Source organism: Puccinia triticina, chromosome 2A, assembly GCF_026914185.1.
Source record: "Puccinia triticina chromosome 2A, complete sequence".
NCBI classification, from domain to species: Eukaryota; Fungi; Basidiomycota; class Pucciniomycetes; order Pucciniales; family Pucciniaceae; genus Puccinia; species Puccinia triticina.
The window spans coordinates 8461000-8476463 of NC_070559.1; the positions used below are offsets into that span (position 1 = coordinate 8461000).

Consider the following 15464-nt stretch of genomic DNA (forward strand, 5'->3'; position numbering starts at 1 on the left):
TGACTGTGCATTGAAGCTTGGGTTGAGTCAAACCTTGAGTAAGGCTGGTGTAACACCACAAGCTTCCTCAGAGTTACCGCATGTCAACTGCTCACAGTTGACACAGTTTTTTTTGCAGTGACAATGGTAAGCAAAGCGAACCATTTCCGCAGCCCAAAATAGCCGCGTGGAGCCGCAACACTGACGCAGTAAATCTGTTGTATTCAGGTTCGACTTCACAGAGCAATAAAGTTAGGCTCGTGGATAATCCCGGCCCCCAGTCGCTTAGAGCCAGAATATCAGCCAACACCGAAGGTGAGCAGCTGACAACTTCTCTCTTAAACAAAAGCTGACTAGATGAGCGCTAACGCCTCATCTCATCTCCTTTAGATAAAATCGACAAGGACAAGATCGACGCAACCGATTCCTTGCACTCAGCAGGAAAGACAATCGGTGAGTTAAAAAGATCTCACAGCTAAGGCTGCAAGACATGAGACTCACGAGCAATCTTACTTCAGATAACGTTGCTCGGCTTCTACGTCGCTTTACCGAAGCAAAACAAAACGGACCCTAAGGGCCCAGAGGCGCAAATAGCGTAAGAACCAAGCAGAGTCTACCAAGAGAAAGCTGGTTGATCGAGAGCTGACAGATAACGGTCTATGCAGATTGCCGCAGAACAATCCGACCAGTCACAGACTCAGCTTTCTCATCTTCTTTCTCAACTTCATCAGAAAGAGCGGCCAGTTGCTTGCTCCTAGGTAAATCCTATACAGACTTTTTCCTTTTTAATTAAAAGAAAACAAATGTTAAATGTAAATACAGAATCTAACTAGAAGAAATAATATCCTAGTCGTTTGAATTCTTTCACTTGCGGGGGCAGACCACACCATCACAATGACACCCCTTTCACAACCCTCAAAGCCCCCTCAGAGACTCAAAAATGGGTTTCTTGAAACACATGTAGAAACCTCAAGAATGCACATTTTTTTTAGGAATGATAGGCAAGGTAGGCTTCACTTCCCCAAATTTTTATTCTTTTGTAAGATGCTTACTTGTAGGTGCTACAGGATGTTGAAGTCAAAACACAACAAACTGTGCAAAACAAAATGTTCTTCTCAGGCCACAACCCCGACTTTACACGTAAGCCTCTCCTCCAGGCCTCCTCGGAGAGGATCCATCATCCTTGACAAGGTGGTCTTGGAGTAGACTTCAGGCAAAACTGAGTTCATATTCTGAAATGGAGCTGCTTATTGACCCCTCCAACCAAGGCGCATAGTGATAGACCGCCGACTGAGCACCAGACTGTTACATAACCTGCAAGGGACGAGAGGGCTGTGGGATACTCCAGCCAGAAGGTAATGTAGAAATCAATAATAAAGCCATACACCAAAATAATAAAAAAAGAAAAGCTCCAAGCTTTCTGGTAAAGAAAATAGTTTCTCTCATATGCGCATGTACTTCAATTAAGGACATCTTCGACCTTCTTGCCTTGGACCACGCTTTGAACAACCTGCTTGACCTCAGTGAAGCTGTGAAACTTGACGTGCTTAATTCCTTCGGATTCGCAGTGTTTGGCAAGGTCGTTGCCCGTGCCTTCTTTTATCTTGACAAACAAGCAGTCGGCTGATCGTGCTGCAGAGAGATCTGAGACTCCATCGCCACAAAAGAAAATCGTAGGACGCTCCGAAAGCGATCTATAAGGCGATATGCATCGGTCCTTGTCATGCCCGAATCCACTATTTTTTTTTGGTGACACACGTAAGCTTCTATCAGCATCAACGATTCCACGAGATGACCCGACTGCAGGGGAAAATATTGGGAGGAAATAAAGCACTGACGATTCAGGGTGTCGATATTTGATGGTCCATTGTCCAGGACCAGAACCTTTGGTCGTATCCACTTCATTAGCCACGATTTCAATCCGATCAGCCTCTTCCTTTCCGATCAAGTTTTCCAAGATTGCTCGAATTATAGGAACCATTCCACTATGTGCGTAAAAACAAGGTCCATCATTTTTCTAATGTCCAAGTATGAAGGCAACTTGGTCAGATGCCTACCTGGACACAATCACTACCGGGACATTTGCTGATCTTGCCCAATCCAAGAAATCTTTGAAGCCTGGATCCAATTGGATATCTATATTTTTTGTTGATTCCCTAATTAGTTTAGCTCGCTCTGGTCAAGCTGGAAGAACATCTCGCTCGACTCAACTCTTCTTGACAATATCCCGGCATTCGTCAAATGAATGCTTGGCACTAGCACTCTCAATCATCTCCTTAAACATGTCTCTGTTCCGCAGCGATGGCCCGATGATAATGTCAATGAGCTGTGTATGGTTATTTGAGGTGTGGTCCGGCTGGGGGAGGGACAGACCTGAATGTAGCTTTTCCTTCCAATACCGCAAGGTTTTGCTCTCGTCGACGCTCGCGTCCAAATCCGAGGTTATCCGTCATGTGATCATTACTATCCTAGAAATTCAAGACGTCCGGCAATCTCAGTCATGAACACGAGCAGGCGTCTGCGGTTTGAAGTGAAGTGGCCAACCTCGCTGGTAATTGTGCCTTCATCGATACAACGGTAAAAAAGTATGAATCAGCTTGCTTGGAAATAATCGAAAGGTGAGACAGGCAAAGGTGGATTTTGTGAAGGACAAACCGTCAAAGTCGCTAAACATTGACATTGCATAATTCTCACATAATCAGTTCGCGCGGACAAGGAAGTAAAGGAAGTGTTCAACTTACGAGAAGACGATGAACTTGGCGTCCTTGTGAGCTAAATCAGAGTGCGACATTTCTGTATTGATGCCGTGGTCCAGTTTCACGCCCACTCCGTCAAGAATGTTAATACATATCCCGTGCGGGATCAGTAAACAATCCGGTACATCCGGTTAAGCCCCGCGGATCACGCCAGATATTTGTGATCCAAAGATCCTGAATCTACCTCCAAGGATCCTGAATCTGCGGATATGAGTAGAGATCCGGATATCCGCGGATATTCCTGCATCCCACATCCCCATGTTGCACACTCCTATAGGGATGGCAATAGGGCAGGCTTGCCAATGGGCCACCCAAACCCAGCCGGGTTCAGTGTAAAGAACACACAGACTCTGTAGCAGAAAATGAGTTTTTATCTCCAATTGTGAAGTCAGAACATACAAAGTATGTATTTGTAAAAATAATGATTTTGAGAAAGAAAACAAGATAAATCCCATGCTGAAAATATAAAAGCAACAATATATTGTAGTAGGGGGATTCAAAGTTGGCCATGCATGACTTGCATGTAATTTTGCAAGTTGTGTTCAAGGCTTTTCTTGAACACCAACATTCAAAAAAACATTCAAGCAGGGTTGGGGGGTGTAGTAAAATGTGACTTGCATGCACTTTTGCAACTCAGTTTTCAAGCATTAACTTGAACACCAGCTTGCAAAAGTGCATGCAAGTTGCATCTGGCCAACTTTGAAACTCCCTAGTATTTGTTGTAACCCAAGTGGTTAGGTTACAGTTAGTGACACTTGCCTGCCCAAAGACCATACTATGCATTTGGGGAATAAGCTGCAGAGCTTATTCCTCACTTCCACGCAATCCATACGCTTTTGGTCATATCAGGTTATGAGCCTGTAAATCTTGCCATACCGGATCAACAATTTTTTTTTCCATCAAGGTAGCTTTGAGTCAAGCGTAATTGACCTGATTCTTTTTCTCTCTACATTCTTCAAACTTCAACAATCTCGGGTATCCCAGCATAGGGAGTAATCAACCCAAACTTTCAATATTTCTCTTCAATTTTCTCTGTTGGATCTTCAATGTTGGGCAGAGGTTTGTGCTCCAATCTGATGGAGTGAGACTCATGGGCACTCATTACATTTGCTGGCCACTGGAGCTCTTTGTGGTGCACTCCAAAGAATCTTGATTCCCCAGTTCTGCACTCCAATTGAATTGGGGTACTCTAGTCTGTACTCCAAAAAATCACTTGAGACTGAGTGCACACTCCATACACTCACTTTTGGAGTGCTTTTGGGATTTTCTTGCAGTGCATTTAGTGTTGAATTTCAGTCTTGTTTCCAAGCTCATCCCTAAAATCCCTACACTTTCTCCTCCCACCATTTCACCCTATTTATCCTCCCCTACGGGCTTGTTTTCAGATCAAAGATATTCTATACTTATGAGTCCACATATATGGTCTGCTTGTATTTAGTGGTCATGTTTGCTCACCGTACTAGCCTTGTTGACTTTGCTCCTTGCCTAGATCAGTTTGTCAAACTTTCCCAAATCCTTCTTATCCTCTTGTGTGCGCACTCTCTGCTGGGGATATTGATGTACCTTTTGACATGTTGCAATGAGTCGAGAAGTTTCTTATTCATTATAATTTTTTTATTCATTTTATTCTCACCCACAAGTTGATGTCATGTACATAGTCTATATAACCATAGCCTAGTCCAGAGTAATCAACTCATTGGTTCTCTCCTTCTTTTTCCGCTCCGCATCTGAGCCGCATCCAGTGATCCATCCATCATCACTGCCCCCTTTTCTCGAGCACCCTCAAGAGCTCTTCTCTTTCTCCTCACCGGTGAAGAGTTGAAATTCCAACATTTAGGCTGACCCTTGCTTTTTCCTTTTTGTTTTTTTTGGAGTACAAGGGAGGACTTGAAAGCTGGCTATTTGTTATTGCTATTTTTCCAGCAAATAAAAAATGAAAATAGATAATGGGTGACTTCCCGTTGAGATCTGCGGGTCACCCGGATGATCTAGAGCCCAAAAAGCTAGATTTCCCTGCAAAAATCTAGACTTTTTGCAGGGGTCCCAGATTGCACAGGAAGTCCTCCATTCTGCATTTTGTCTAAAATTGGGTCTTTGGCCACCACAGCCTCCCAACTTTCAGAAAAATTTCTTCAACTCCTCCACACATTTCCACCAATAACAACAACATGGAAACCACTAGGGGGTTTCACAATAAGGAAACCCGGGAAGGTGTTTGAGCGCTCGCAAGTATTGTTATGAGGATGCTTGGGGCGATTTCTTGCGGGACCTCACACCAAATTTTTAAGCAATTAAGCCACCCGCAAGTAAAGGAATTTAGTGCCACGGGAAGCAAAAATGCTGATTGTGAAACCCCCTATTGACCATAGACCATACGACACCACCACCGATAAGACAAGCGCAGGAGAGATGAAAAAAGTCCCCACAAAACGAATTGAGACAACAAATGGTGAAGTTTCGTCAACACCAGGGGGACTATTGACCTGTCATTGGGAGTCGAACCCAAGTTACCAGGATGTCGCTGAGGGCCAAACCCAGAGCACAGGTCAAAACCTGGTGTCCTAACCACTAGACGATGACAGGTTGTGAAAGCACAAAATTATTGGACACAGGTCCTTCAACAAACGAGGCTATTGAAATGAAAATATGCGTTATTTCTATGTTTCACCATTTCTTACCAACCTGTGCATGATTTGTTGAGTAGTTTGAGATTGCAAACAAATCGATGTTTTGCGATGTTTAGTGGTATCAAGCCAAGAGCCAAAGTCAAGACCAAAGGAGTACATGAACGGTCAATGAAAAGAACAAATAAAAGTATATAGAAGAGAAGGAACATGATGACTATTGAAGATACGAGGCAGAGGAGCGGGACGGAAAGCTTACGGTTTGTTGGACGCATTGTTTGAAGGTCATGAACTCAGCCAAACACGAGTCTCTCTCAACCTGTTGATAGTTCCGAGCAACGCACTTCCCGTATTCAGAAGACTAATCAGACACCCAGCAATAAAAAGTTAGGATGAGGTTTACGAAGCAGGAACGGGATCGAGAGAGCTGCGTACCGCTTGGCGACAGGGCCCATTGGCGTTGACTGATTGAGACAGTCGGTTTAGAGGGGTAGGGCCACTCGAGAGGGCCGTCAGGCTGTTGGCGACTGATTGGAGGTGTGGCCGGCTGACTTGCATCGTCGATAGATCGATCGGCTCGGCTTGGGATAAGTGGACGCGCGGTGGAAGTGGGACTCCGGGGAACTCCGATCTGAACCCCAGTCCCCCCTTCCCGCTACAATTGAGTTTGGCTGAGTGTCGATCCCTCTGCCCCGGGGTCGGCCCGAGCACCCGAGTGGTATATCCTCCGAGTCTGTGGCCTGCACGCTTGCAGGAATCAATCGGCGTGGGGGCAATTTCGGGCGGCGTCATTATCTTACATAGTCGATCAGGTGTAGTTTTGGCTGATGTCGGCTGAAGCAGGGGAGCTGTGCTCGAGCTCAGAAGAGTTGACGCTGTTGTTGCTTTCGGACTCCAGTTTGCCAGTCGGCGGTTTCGTTTCTTCGTCGGGACTCGAGTCGTTCACGAATCACGGCTTCCTGGCCCACTGCAAAACTGATCTTGCCCGCTCACACGCCCTGGTCAAGTTCACCTTCTCGAACGCCCAGAGCTATGCCAGCCTCTGTGGGGCCTTCTTTTACCATCTGCATACACTCGTCACCGATACCTTGAAACCGAACGCAGAAGACCAGGACCGCCTCGATCCATCGCAAGCTTCTGCCGCACAGGAGGAGGAGGAACAGAGGTTACAGCAGATCGCCAGGATTGTTCACAAGCTCAACCAGCTCTTCGATTCGATGTGTCTCTCCCCGGTCAATCGTCGAAACAGTTACGCCCAAGGGGCTGCATTTTTGCTCTTGTACTCCAAGTCATTTGGCCCACCTGCAGGCCCTTCGAGTGGGACGGGTCTTGAACGCCTCAAGTCTCGGCTGATCGACTCTCTCAAGCGGGAAATCAGACGCGGCAACGGGTCTATTCACTATCCCATTAGCTTTGCGTTTGTCACCGGCCTCCTCGGGCTCTCGTTTGGTAGGTCCCTAGTGGTGCTTCGACAAGCCCTACCACCAGCTTAAAAAAAAAGCAAGAAACTGACTAAAACGTTTCGACTGCATTTTTTTTTTCAACTCATGTAGATCGGGCGATACATCTTCACATCTTTCTGCACATTCGATCGATCTTATCTGCGGCAGTACGGCTGAACATCATCGGGCCATACCTCTCGCAGAAGATCATGTTTACGAATATGAAGTCGATGCTTGACTCGATCAGCGGGGAGATCGACGGTAAGCGGCTGGCCCGAAGCGACCTGGTCGAATGTGGGCTGCTCGATCCCGGTCAACCAGAGTCAGTCGCCGATCGCGTCGAGGATGGGCCGGCAACGACTTGGCCATTCGGGGAGATCATTCAGACCCGTCATGACTCTTGCCACGTCCGATTGTTCAACTCTTGAGTCGAGAGAGCACCCTACTTCGCCTTAACAAAAGCTTATAATTACTTGACAATTACTGACTACTGTACTCATACAGAGTGACTATGTTTCTGCGGCTCCACATTGCTCATCACGCCTCTCGAAAGACTCCATGTTCTGAAGAAACAAAGTAAATGGTCTATTTGCGCACAAAAAGGATTAGAATCCCGCGGATTCTCTCGGCGGACATTTTTCCTGTTGGGTCGGTAGGCCTTCCAGTTGTAGTCAAGAAGATGTACGACCTCGTGATTTGTTTTGTTAAGGTTACCAAGGGTAGAAACATCGAGTGGCCAGGTGAATGATTCTATGTATGCAAATTATATATGTGAACAAATTGATTTATATGTATTAGTGAGCTGAACACTATCACTTATGTGCCATCAACAAGGCAAACAAAATCAAATAAGTTTCCAGCTACACAGTATGTAGCTTATGGTGTTTATTTGACCTGTTCTCTAGTATTTTTTTAGTGATTACTTGACTAGTCTGCTCTGGTGGAATCAATCACCACTCCCAATCAAGGGGTTTTGTTTTTCTGAATGGATATCAATCATGAAGTTTCTTGATGGAAGTGTCCAATTGGCTTGCCATGATTCATGGCTAGAACTGATGATTGAGTGACTGTGAAGTGGAGAATGGAGATGCTGTGGGTGATGATACATGATCTTCTCCTGTGATTTGACTCCCTACTGAAAGCTAATTAATGCAAGTCAGAGCTGAGGTGAAATATGATGTTTTGGTTGACCAGCAATTATTTGTTAGGGGGGGGGGGGAGCTTTTGTTTCCGCTGTTTTTGTTTCCGCTATGTACATATGCAGTAGGTAACGCAGATGTGTAAAGTTCAGCTGTTGTGCAGTGCTCTTTCATCAGTTAAGTTCGGACAGAGTTGCAGTGGAGGTATGCTTGGGATCTTTTTGGACCGATTCCATGAGTTAAACTGAGTGCTGCTCCACGGCCACCCGACAGGCGAGCGGACTGCCCGCTGCTGCGATTTAAAATTGGAGTCGAGCGGCCGCTTCACATGGCAGGCTGTCAAAAAAAAAAAAAAAGAAAAAACAGAAAATGGTCAAGGAACGAGGGAAACCCCCCGGGCCACCAGCCCAGCAGTACTTAGCCCATCCACTGCCCCACTAGCAGCCAACCCATCCCCCATACCCAGCACAACCCACTCCCTCCACTCTCTCCCCCGAACGACCTCAGCCCCGAAAACAGCCTTCCTCGCTGCTCGCTCTCTCTCTCCGTCTCTCTTCCTCTCCTCCCTCACCCTCCTCTGCCCTCACCGACCCTCCAGCCACCACCCAACAACACCACAAGCCTTATCATATCCTCCGATGGCTGATCAGGGCGGTCAAGATATCGACTTAGACTCGGTTATCGATCGACTCCTCGAAGGTACCCTTCTCTCCCCACCCGTTTCCTGGCCCGCTTCCTCTTCCTTTCCCTTCACATCACCATCCCACCAACAGCTCCTTTTTTTTACTCACTCGCATCGAGCTCTCTTTCCCTCGTAAAAAAAAAAAGAATGCAAAAAAACACACACACACAATTTGTCTGGTCACTAAGTACTCCGATCGAGATAACCAAGCCACTGACCACCTTATCTCTCTTTCTCTCTCCTCCTCCCCCCCCTTATGCTCTGATCTTTGGGCCATCGCAATAACCATCCAGTCAGGGGAAATCGACCCGGTAAACAGGTCCAACTACAAGAATACGAAATCAAGTTTCTATGTACTCGCGCTAGAGAGATATTCATCAACCAGCCTATCCTACTTGAATTAGAAGCACCCATCAAGATCTGTGGTAAGCAACCCCATCCCCCAATAGAAAGACAGAGAGCCTTCTGACCCTCCAAGCTTCGATCACAGGTGATATCCATGGCCAGTATTACGATCTGTTGAGATTATTCGAGTATGGTGGCTTCCCTCCCGAAGCCAACTATCTGTTCCTGGGGGACTACGTCGATCGTGGAAAACAGTCGCTAGAAACTATCTGCTTGTTGTTGGCCTACAAGATCAAGTATCCCGAAAACTTTTTCATCCTGAGAGGCAACCACGAGTGCGCTAGTATCAATCGGATATATGGCTTCTATGATGAATGTACGACTCCCCCTTATCTCTCTCTCTCTCTCTATCAATCCTCACTCGAGCTGACTTGTTTGCGAATCTGTCCACTTCTGCCCTCTCATTCCTCCGACTTTGTCGCGTCTTTGATCTTTCTTTTCCCATCTGGCCTTGAAAAACGCTCTCCGCTTTCCTGGGATTCGCCAGGCAAACGGCGTTACAACATCAAACTCTGGAAAACGTTCACCGACTGCTTCAACTGTCTCCCAATCGCCGCTATCATCGATGAGAAAATCTTCACCATGCATGGCGGTCTGAGTCCCGACTTGCAAAGCATGGAACAGATCCGTCGCGTCATGAGGCCCACCGACGTACCCGACACGGGTTCGTTGATGAGTATTGCTCCCCCGAGGGTTGATCACACGATATCTAACAAGAGATCACCTCCCTTTTCTTTTTCTTTTCTTGAATTGGATAGGTCTACTCTGTGATTTGCTGTGGTCAGATCCTGACAAGGATATCACCGGCTGGTCCGAAAACGATCGAGGGGTCTCATTCACGTTCGGGCCAGACGTGGTCACTCGGTTCTTACAGAAACACGACATGGATCTGATCTGTCGAGCCCACCAAGTCGTCGAAGACGGCTACGAGTTCTTCGCCAAACGTCAGTTGGTCACCCTCTTCTCGGCCCCCAATTACTGCGGTGAATTCGACAACGCTGGCGCGATGATGAGCGTCGACGAAACGTTGTTGTGCAGTTTCCAAGTACGTTCCTTCTTTCCCTCCACTAACTAGCAGAGAGACTGTTCCTTTAGGCCATGTCCGGCCAACATCGGGGTTTTGACTTTTCTATCGATCGTTTCTTTGTGTTCTCTTTACCGATCGATAAGATCCTCAAACCGGCAGAGAAGAAGCAAAAGTTCATGTACGGAGGGATGAACACCGGACGACCGGTGACACCACCCCGAAAGCAAAAGAAAAAAGACGGCGGCAAACCGGCATGAACGTCTCCTTGATCCCACTCTCCCATCGGCCATCCCCTATATCGGTTGGCTCCCCTCGTTGGCTCTTCTTCTGCTCTCCCTTCATCTGATGTTGCGTATTTCCCCTCTTCTTCCCTTCTTCTTTTTTGCTCTTTCTTTGTGGTGTGTGTGTGCATCGTGTGCCCCTGTGTGTGTCTACCCTATGTGCGTAGGAAATGGATTCAAAATGAAAGAAGATTGAAGAAGATCAACAACGTCAACAACAACAACAACAAAAGTAAAACATTTCATCTCCATCATCCTCCTTATCATCATCGTCCTTTTTCTTTTTTTTCTTTTATTAATTTTTTGAAGACAAAAGAATAAAAGAGACAAGCCACCAAACATAATCGCTAAAACAATAACAACAGTACCATGATCGGATGAGCTGATGGGCAGGGTGGGGATGATCAACAACTAATTATCAAACACAGATCAACTGTTCTGTTTTCTTAGCTTCACCATATCCTGCTTTTTGTTTCTGTTCACTGTTCTCATTTCTTTAGTAATAGTGGTGGGGTATTAATGATTAGTGATGACATGTTTTTTGATGTGTTTAAGTTTGATTGATTGTCTGTGTGTATTGGTTTCCCAATTCCTACTCCATTCCAGTGAACAAGGGTGCTTGATTACAAGGCTTTTTTGTTGATCTGATCTTTCTTCCTGTTTTGTGCGTACAAAGTGGCTTGGTGAGGACAGAGACTGCAAGTGTCTTCCTTCTCTCACCTTCTTAGACCAGCTTTGGATCAAAGAATGTACATGAGTAGATATATGTATAACCCTTTCTCTATAACCAAAGAAAAGCAGAAAGATCATCTTTTTTTGGATGTTTGCACTGCAGTTTCATGATTCTACATTCTTTAACAGATCTATGCTTTTTAGCTCTCTTCCTTATTTTTTCTTCTCATCATCATGTATGAATATATGTGTGTTATGCAGATACTTGGGAATATGGTTGAGGGTGTGTAGCAAACACAGACACACACACATAACCTGTGTCTGCTTGCCCTGCTGGATCTCATCCAAATCATGTGTGAGGTACGTGTCATGTGATCAGAGTGATCAAGGCTCATGTGGAATTAAGCTCTCCAGATCCATCTCTACTTGCACATGGGGTGGGATCAGCATCTAGATCTCCAGATAGTCAGTTTACTTAAGCTTGCTGCTGATTGCAGTGACATTCTCTCCTCAGATTAACTTTCCTTCTCACTCTTGCCTCTGTGGCATTCCATTGATGGGCATGTGATGTCATCAATTTTGACTACGGCAGTGCAGACATCTATGGTGTTCAAAGCTGAAATTTACCCATGCATAAATCTGTAAATCACATATTTATAAAACTTTGGTGGCTGAGGAAAGCCAAAGATGAAATAAGCAGATTGGTGAGATCCCCTGCAAACAAAGTTTTATGAATTGATGATTTACACATTTATGCATGTATAAATTTCAACTTTGAACACCTACATTGGGTTTTCAAGTCAGAGCTTTCAAGTCAGAGCTGTATACATCTGATGATGTCACATTCCATCTGTTACAGCACAAATTTTTGAAGAAGCAAGCACATGGGCTTGGCTGCAGGGTCAGAAACAGGTCTGGCATGACCTCTCAGCAGTGGGGACAGATTGACACCAGGGATGGGTCAGAAGTTTGTTGGTCTGACCCATCCAACCCAAATGTCAAGCCAGCACCACCAACAAATTGTGTTGGCATGACACTTATCACATGCCATGGCTTGCCCAGCCAACCCTATTCAGCCCTGGTGAGCAGCCCAATGGTGTCATTGGGTTGGGTATGCCTGATTGGTAGATTGGCAAAACAATTGTTTGAGCCTCTTTCTCTGTAAGAAAGAGGCTACAGAGCTTCAAATTTTTACAAAAAGAGAGGCAAATTGATGACCAGCAAAATACATTGTAGGATTGTTTTTGATTAGTTTCTTAAGGGAAACTACCGCCAGTACACCGCCAGTATACGGCCAGACACCCATCCAGCAGTGCCGGGTGCGGTGCCAGGTGTCCCATTTGGGCTAAATATCATACTGGTACCCAGACCTGTGGGTGGTACCCGGGTACTGTTTGCCATCTTTAGGTTTATTGGCCCACATAGCCACTTGTTTTGGAGTCATTTGGAAGAAATTGGTGGGGTTTTTGGGATTGATGAAAACACCAACCTCATAGCTTCCAGTGAGGTGTGAGCAGGTTTGTGCACACAGCTGGGCTTGTTAATCTACTCATTCTAATACAAAAATCTTTGTCCCCCCCCCTTTTCTTGTGTATTTTTTGCCTTTCCTTTCTTTGATTGCTGAATTCCATCCTTCCACTGAGCCAGGTTCCCTTCTGCAATATTTCCATTCTTTGAATAGAAAGCCACCATCATACCTTGGCTTATGGATTGTGCTGAGAGCTTGCACCTCTTTCCAGGAATATAATTGTGCCCAAAGCTGAACGCTCTCTTGACATCAACAGAGGTTGCTGTGAATTTTTAGATGATCAGATGATCAGTTAAATCAAGGGTTGGGCTTTAGGCACGCCAAAAAATTGCCAGATGCACGCCAGAAAAGGGGTGAACTCCGGACCACTCCAAGATTTTTGGAGTGGAGGATTGTTCACTCCAAAACCAGCCCCCATTTGGAGTGCCCAACCCGGCACTCCAGGCTGGTATGGAGTGAACACCCTGCCACACCAAAACCAGCCCCCCCCTTGATGGCCGCTCTGCGGTACACTCAATGACCAGCATAGACCGGTCATCAAGAGACACGCTCCTCTCAATGACCAATTTGTACCAGTCATAAAGAGGACAAACCCCTCTTGATGACCAGCATAGACCGGTCATCAAGAGGATATATTCCTCTCAATTACTGGTCTGTACCAGTCATTGAGAGGGATCTGTCCTTTCAATGAGCGGGATAGACCGGTCATTGAGAGGACAGATCCCTCTCAATGACCAGTCTATGCTGGTCATTGAGGGGGGTGTGTACGCTCAATGGCCGGCCTGTGTCTGTCATCGAGTGTACTGATAGGCCGGCCATTGAGTGTACATACTGCCCTTGATGACCGGCGCAGACAGGTCATTGAGGGGCGGGGGGGGGGGGGGGCTGGTTTTGGCGTGGCAGGGTGTTCACTCCATACCAGCCTGGAGTGCCATGTTGGGCACTCCAAATGGGGGCTGGTTTTGGAGTGAACAATCCTCCACTCCAAAAATCTTGGAGTGGTCCGGAGTTCACACCTTTTTTGGCGTGCATCTGGCATTTTTTTGGCGTGCCTAAAGCCCAACCCTTAAATCAATTGATCACTAATTTTGGTGAATTTCAAACTCACCCAAACAGCTCAAGAAGTCCATATATAAGAGACCACCATGAGTGTTTCCCGATTTCTTTTGCTGGAGCCACCACCTCAGCGGATTTACAGGTTTGTTACCATCCAGTATGAGACCCCCGGAGAGCCAAACATCCAAAGGGTCAGACAATAGGTGGCCGCCTTGAGCCGCAGCAGCACTACCAAGGCTTGCAAGCATGCTGGTCCTAGGCTGTGGAAGATTAAGGTACAGATTAGTAATGAGACAAAATAGCTTGAGTTTGAATCAAAATCCTGAGATAACTACATTGGAGCTTGTGGTTACCGTTGATGATGCCACGGGGGTTGAATTTTTTTATTGAGGCTTATAGAATGTTACCCACATATCCCAAGTCGGTTGTATAGCTTTGGCCATCCATTCCAGCTCCCATTTTGCTAGTTTGAAGTATATACTCATCCCTAAAAGATGGATGAAGTACTGGATTGAAATGTGTCAGATCAAACACAATTAATGAGATGTAGACAAGAAACTGGAACATACTGATTGCAATCCTATAAAGCGGGGAGGTATTGGCCAGGCCATAATACTTGTTGGTTACTTTCAAACCAATTCAACAAGCATTCCTTAAAGCTGGTGGATAATTAGAACCACTGATTGCTGTAAATAAGTGCTCAGTTGTTTGGTTGATGAACATGACAATGTGGGCTAAGCAATCCAAGCCTGATACCAACACTTGAGGTGTGATCTCTTAGGCCCCGTTTGGCAGCAGTGATGTTATGTAATAACTACTGCTTTTCTATAACCGGGCCTCACCAAGGCCCAAATCATATCACTCGCGCGTTTGGCAGATTTGAGAAGTGATGAAGGTCATCACGACTTTTGTCATCACCGCTCATCATCCCCACCATTTCCCACATAGTACCCCTGGGGGTGTATTTGGGATGATATCGGCACACTTACACAACACATCCCCAACCATACCCTCCCACCAGTACATTTGTTCCGGTACTCCCCTCAATGGCCGGTACAGACTTTGTACCGGCCATCAAACTTAGTCCACACTCCACTCCCATTGATTCCAACACACCCGCTCATCAAGAGAATATGTCCCCTGCAAGGTTGGATCTACCAACCATCCTCGTTAGCGACCAACTGTGTTGGCCATCATCGGGAGTGGATGATCCCTTGATGACCAATACAGTCATTCATCAAAGGGAAATGACCTTGTATTCCCTTTGGTGACCAATTCTATTGTTCATCAAAGAGTCTACATGTATGTATATGTACTCCCTGATCTCGATGAACGATCAAGTTGGTCATTGAAACGACCTTGAACTTGCCTCAATGAGCATTTCTACCGGCCATCGAATACACAATCCAATGGCTGGTATGTACCGGCCATGCAGCTTGTTATGTAGATCAAAGTACATGACTCGAGTGTCTGCCAAACACTCGAGTTATTTAGAAATATATGAAATACACAAGTGATGTGTATCACATTAGGTAAGTGCATGTCATCACATGACAGTACTGCTGCCAAACGGGGCCTTAGAAAAGGTTGAGCACATCAACCAAGTCGCGTGCCAAGTCAAAGTCAGCTGGGTTCAAATGGTAATTCCAATCAATGCTGTGCCGTTTATTCCGCTGCCACTCAAGACTGGGGTGAAGAGTTGGCTTTAAATATACAAGTAAACATTGAAAAGGATGACTTCCATGGTGTAAGGCTGTGCCCCAAAAGCGGGGTTTGGGGCATGACTTTGGGATCATGCCCCGGGGTCTGGTATGGAGCTCCGTCCGGTGCTAGGCCGGCTGCAGCGCTGGGAGGGGATGAGTGCCTGGTGGCT

The 15464-nt window shown here is 46.1% G+C and overlaps 4 protein-coding genes across 4 annotated transcripts; 2 read left to right on the forward strand and 2 right to left on the reverse strand.

Moving 5' to 3' along the window:
* Nucleotides 1-1438: 1438 nt before the first annotated feature.
* On the reverse strand, nucleotides 1439-2770 carry PtA15_2A894 (uncharacterized protein; the record flags this gene model as incomplete). Its single annotated transcript, XM_053166961.1, has 8 exons — nucleotides 1439-1715; nucleotides 1818-1964; nucleotides 2037-2115; nucleotides 2191-2267; nucleotides 2353-2447; nucleotides 2524-2540; nucleotides 2635-2645; nucleotides 2721-2770. 8 exons carry the CDS (start codon nucleotides 2768-2770, stop codon nucleotides 1439-1441), a joined length of 753 nt encoding a protein of 250 aa, XP_053018132.1.
* Nucleotides 2771-5399: 2629 nt separating this feature from the next.
* On the reverse strand, nucleotides 5400-6151 carry PtA15_2A895 (uncharacterized protein; the record flags this gene model as incomplete). Its single annotated transcript, XM_053166962.1, has 3 exons — nucleotides 5400-5417; nucleotides 5619-5720; nucleotides 5795-6151. The coding sequence occupies 3 exons, from the start codon at nucleotides 6149-6151 to the stop codon at nucleotides 5400-5402; spliced, it is 477 nt and encodes a 158-aa protein (XP_053018133.1).
* Nucleotides 6152-6186: 35 nt separating this feature from the next.
* On the forward strand, nucleotides 6187-7229 carry PtA15_2A896 (uncharacterized protein; the record flags this gene model as incomplete). The annotated part of the gene is made up of 2 exons (XM_053166963.1): nucleotides 6187-6808; nucleotides 6913-7229. 2 exons carry the CDS (start codon nucleotides 6187-6189, stop codon nucleotides 7227-7229), a joined length of 939 nt encoding a protein of 312 aa, XP_053018134.1.
* Nucleotides 7230-8578: 1349 nt separating this feature from the next.
* On the forward strand, nucleotides 8579-10311 carry PtA15_2A897 (uncharacterized protein; the record flags this gene model as incomplete). The annotated part of the gene is made up of 6 exons (XM_053166964.1): nucleotides 8579-8639; nucleotides 8916-9047; nucleotides 9113-9343; nucleotides 9515-9691; nucleotides 9786-10072; nucleotides 10198-10311. 6 exons carry the CDS (start codon nucleotides 8579-8581, stop codon nucleotides 10309-10311), a joined length of 1002 nt encoding a protein of 333 aa, XP_053018135.1.
* Nucleotides 10312-15464: the final 5153 nt, after the last annotated feature.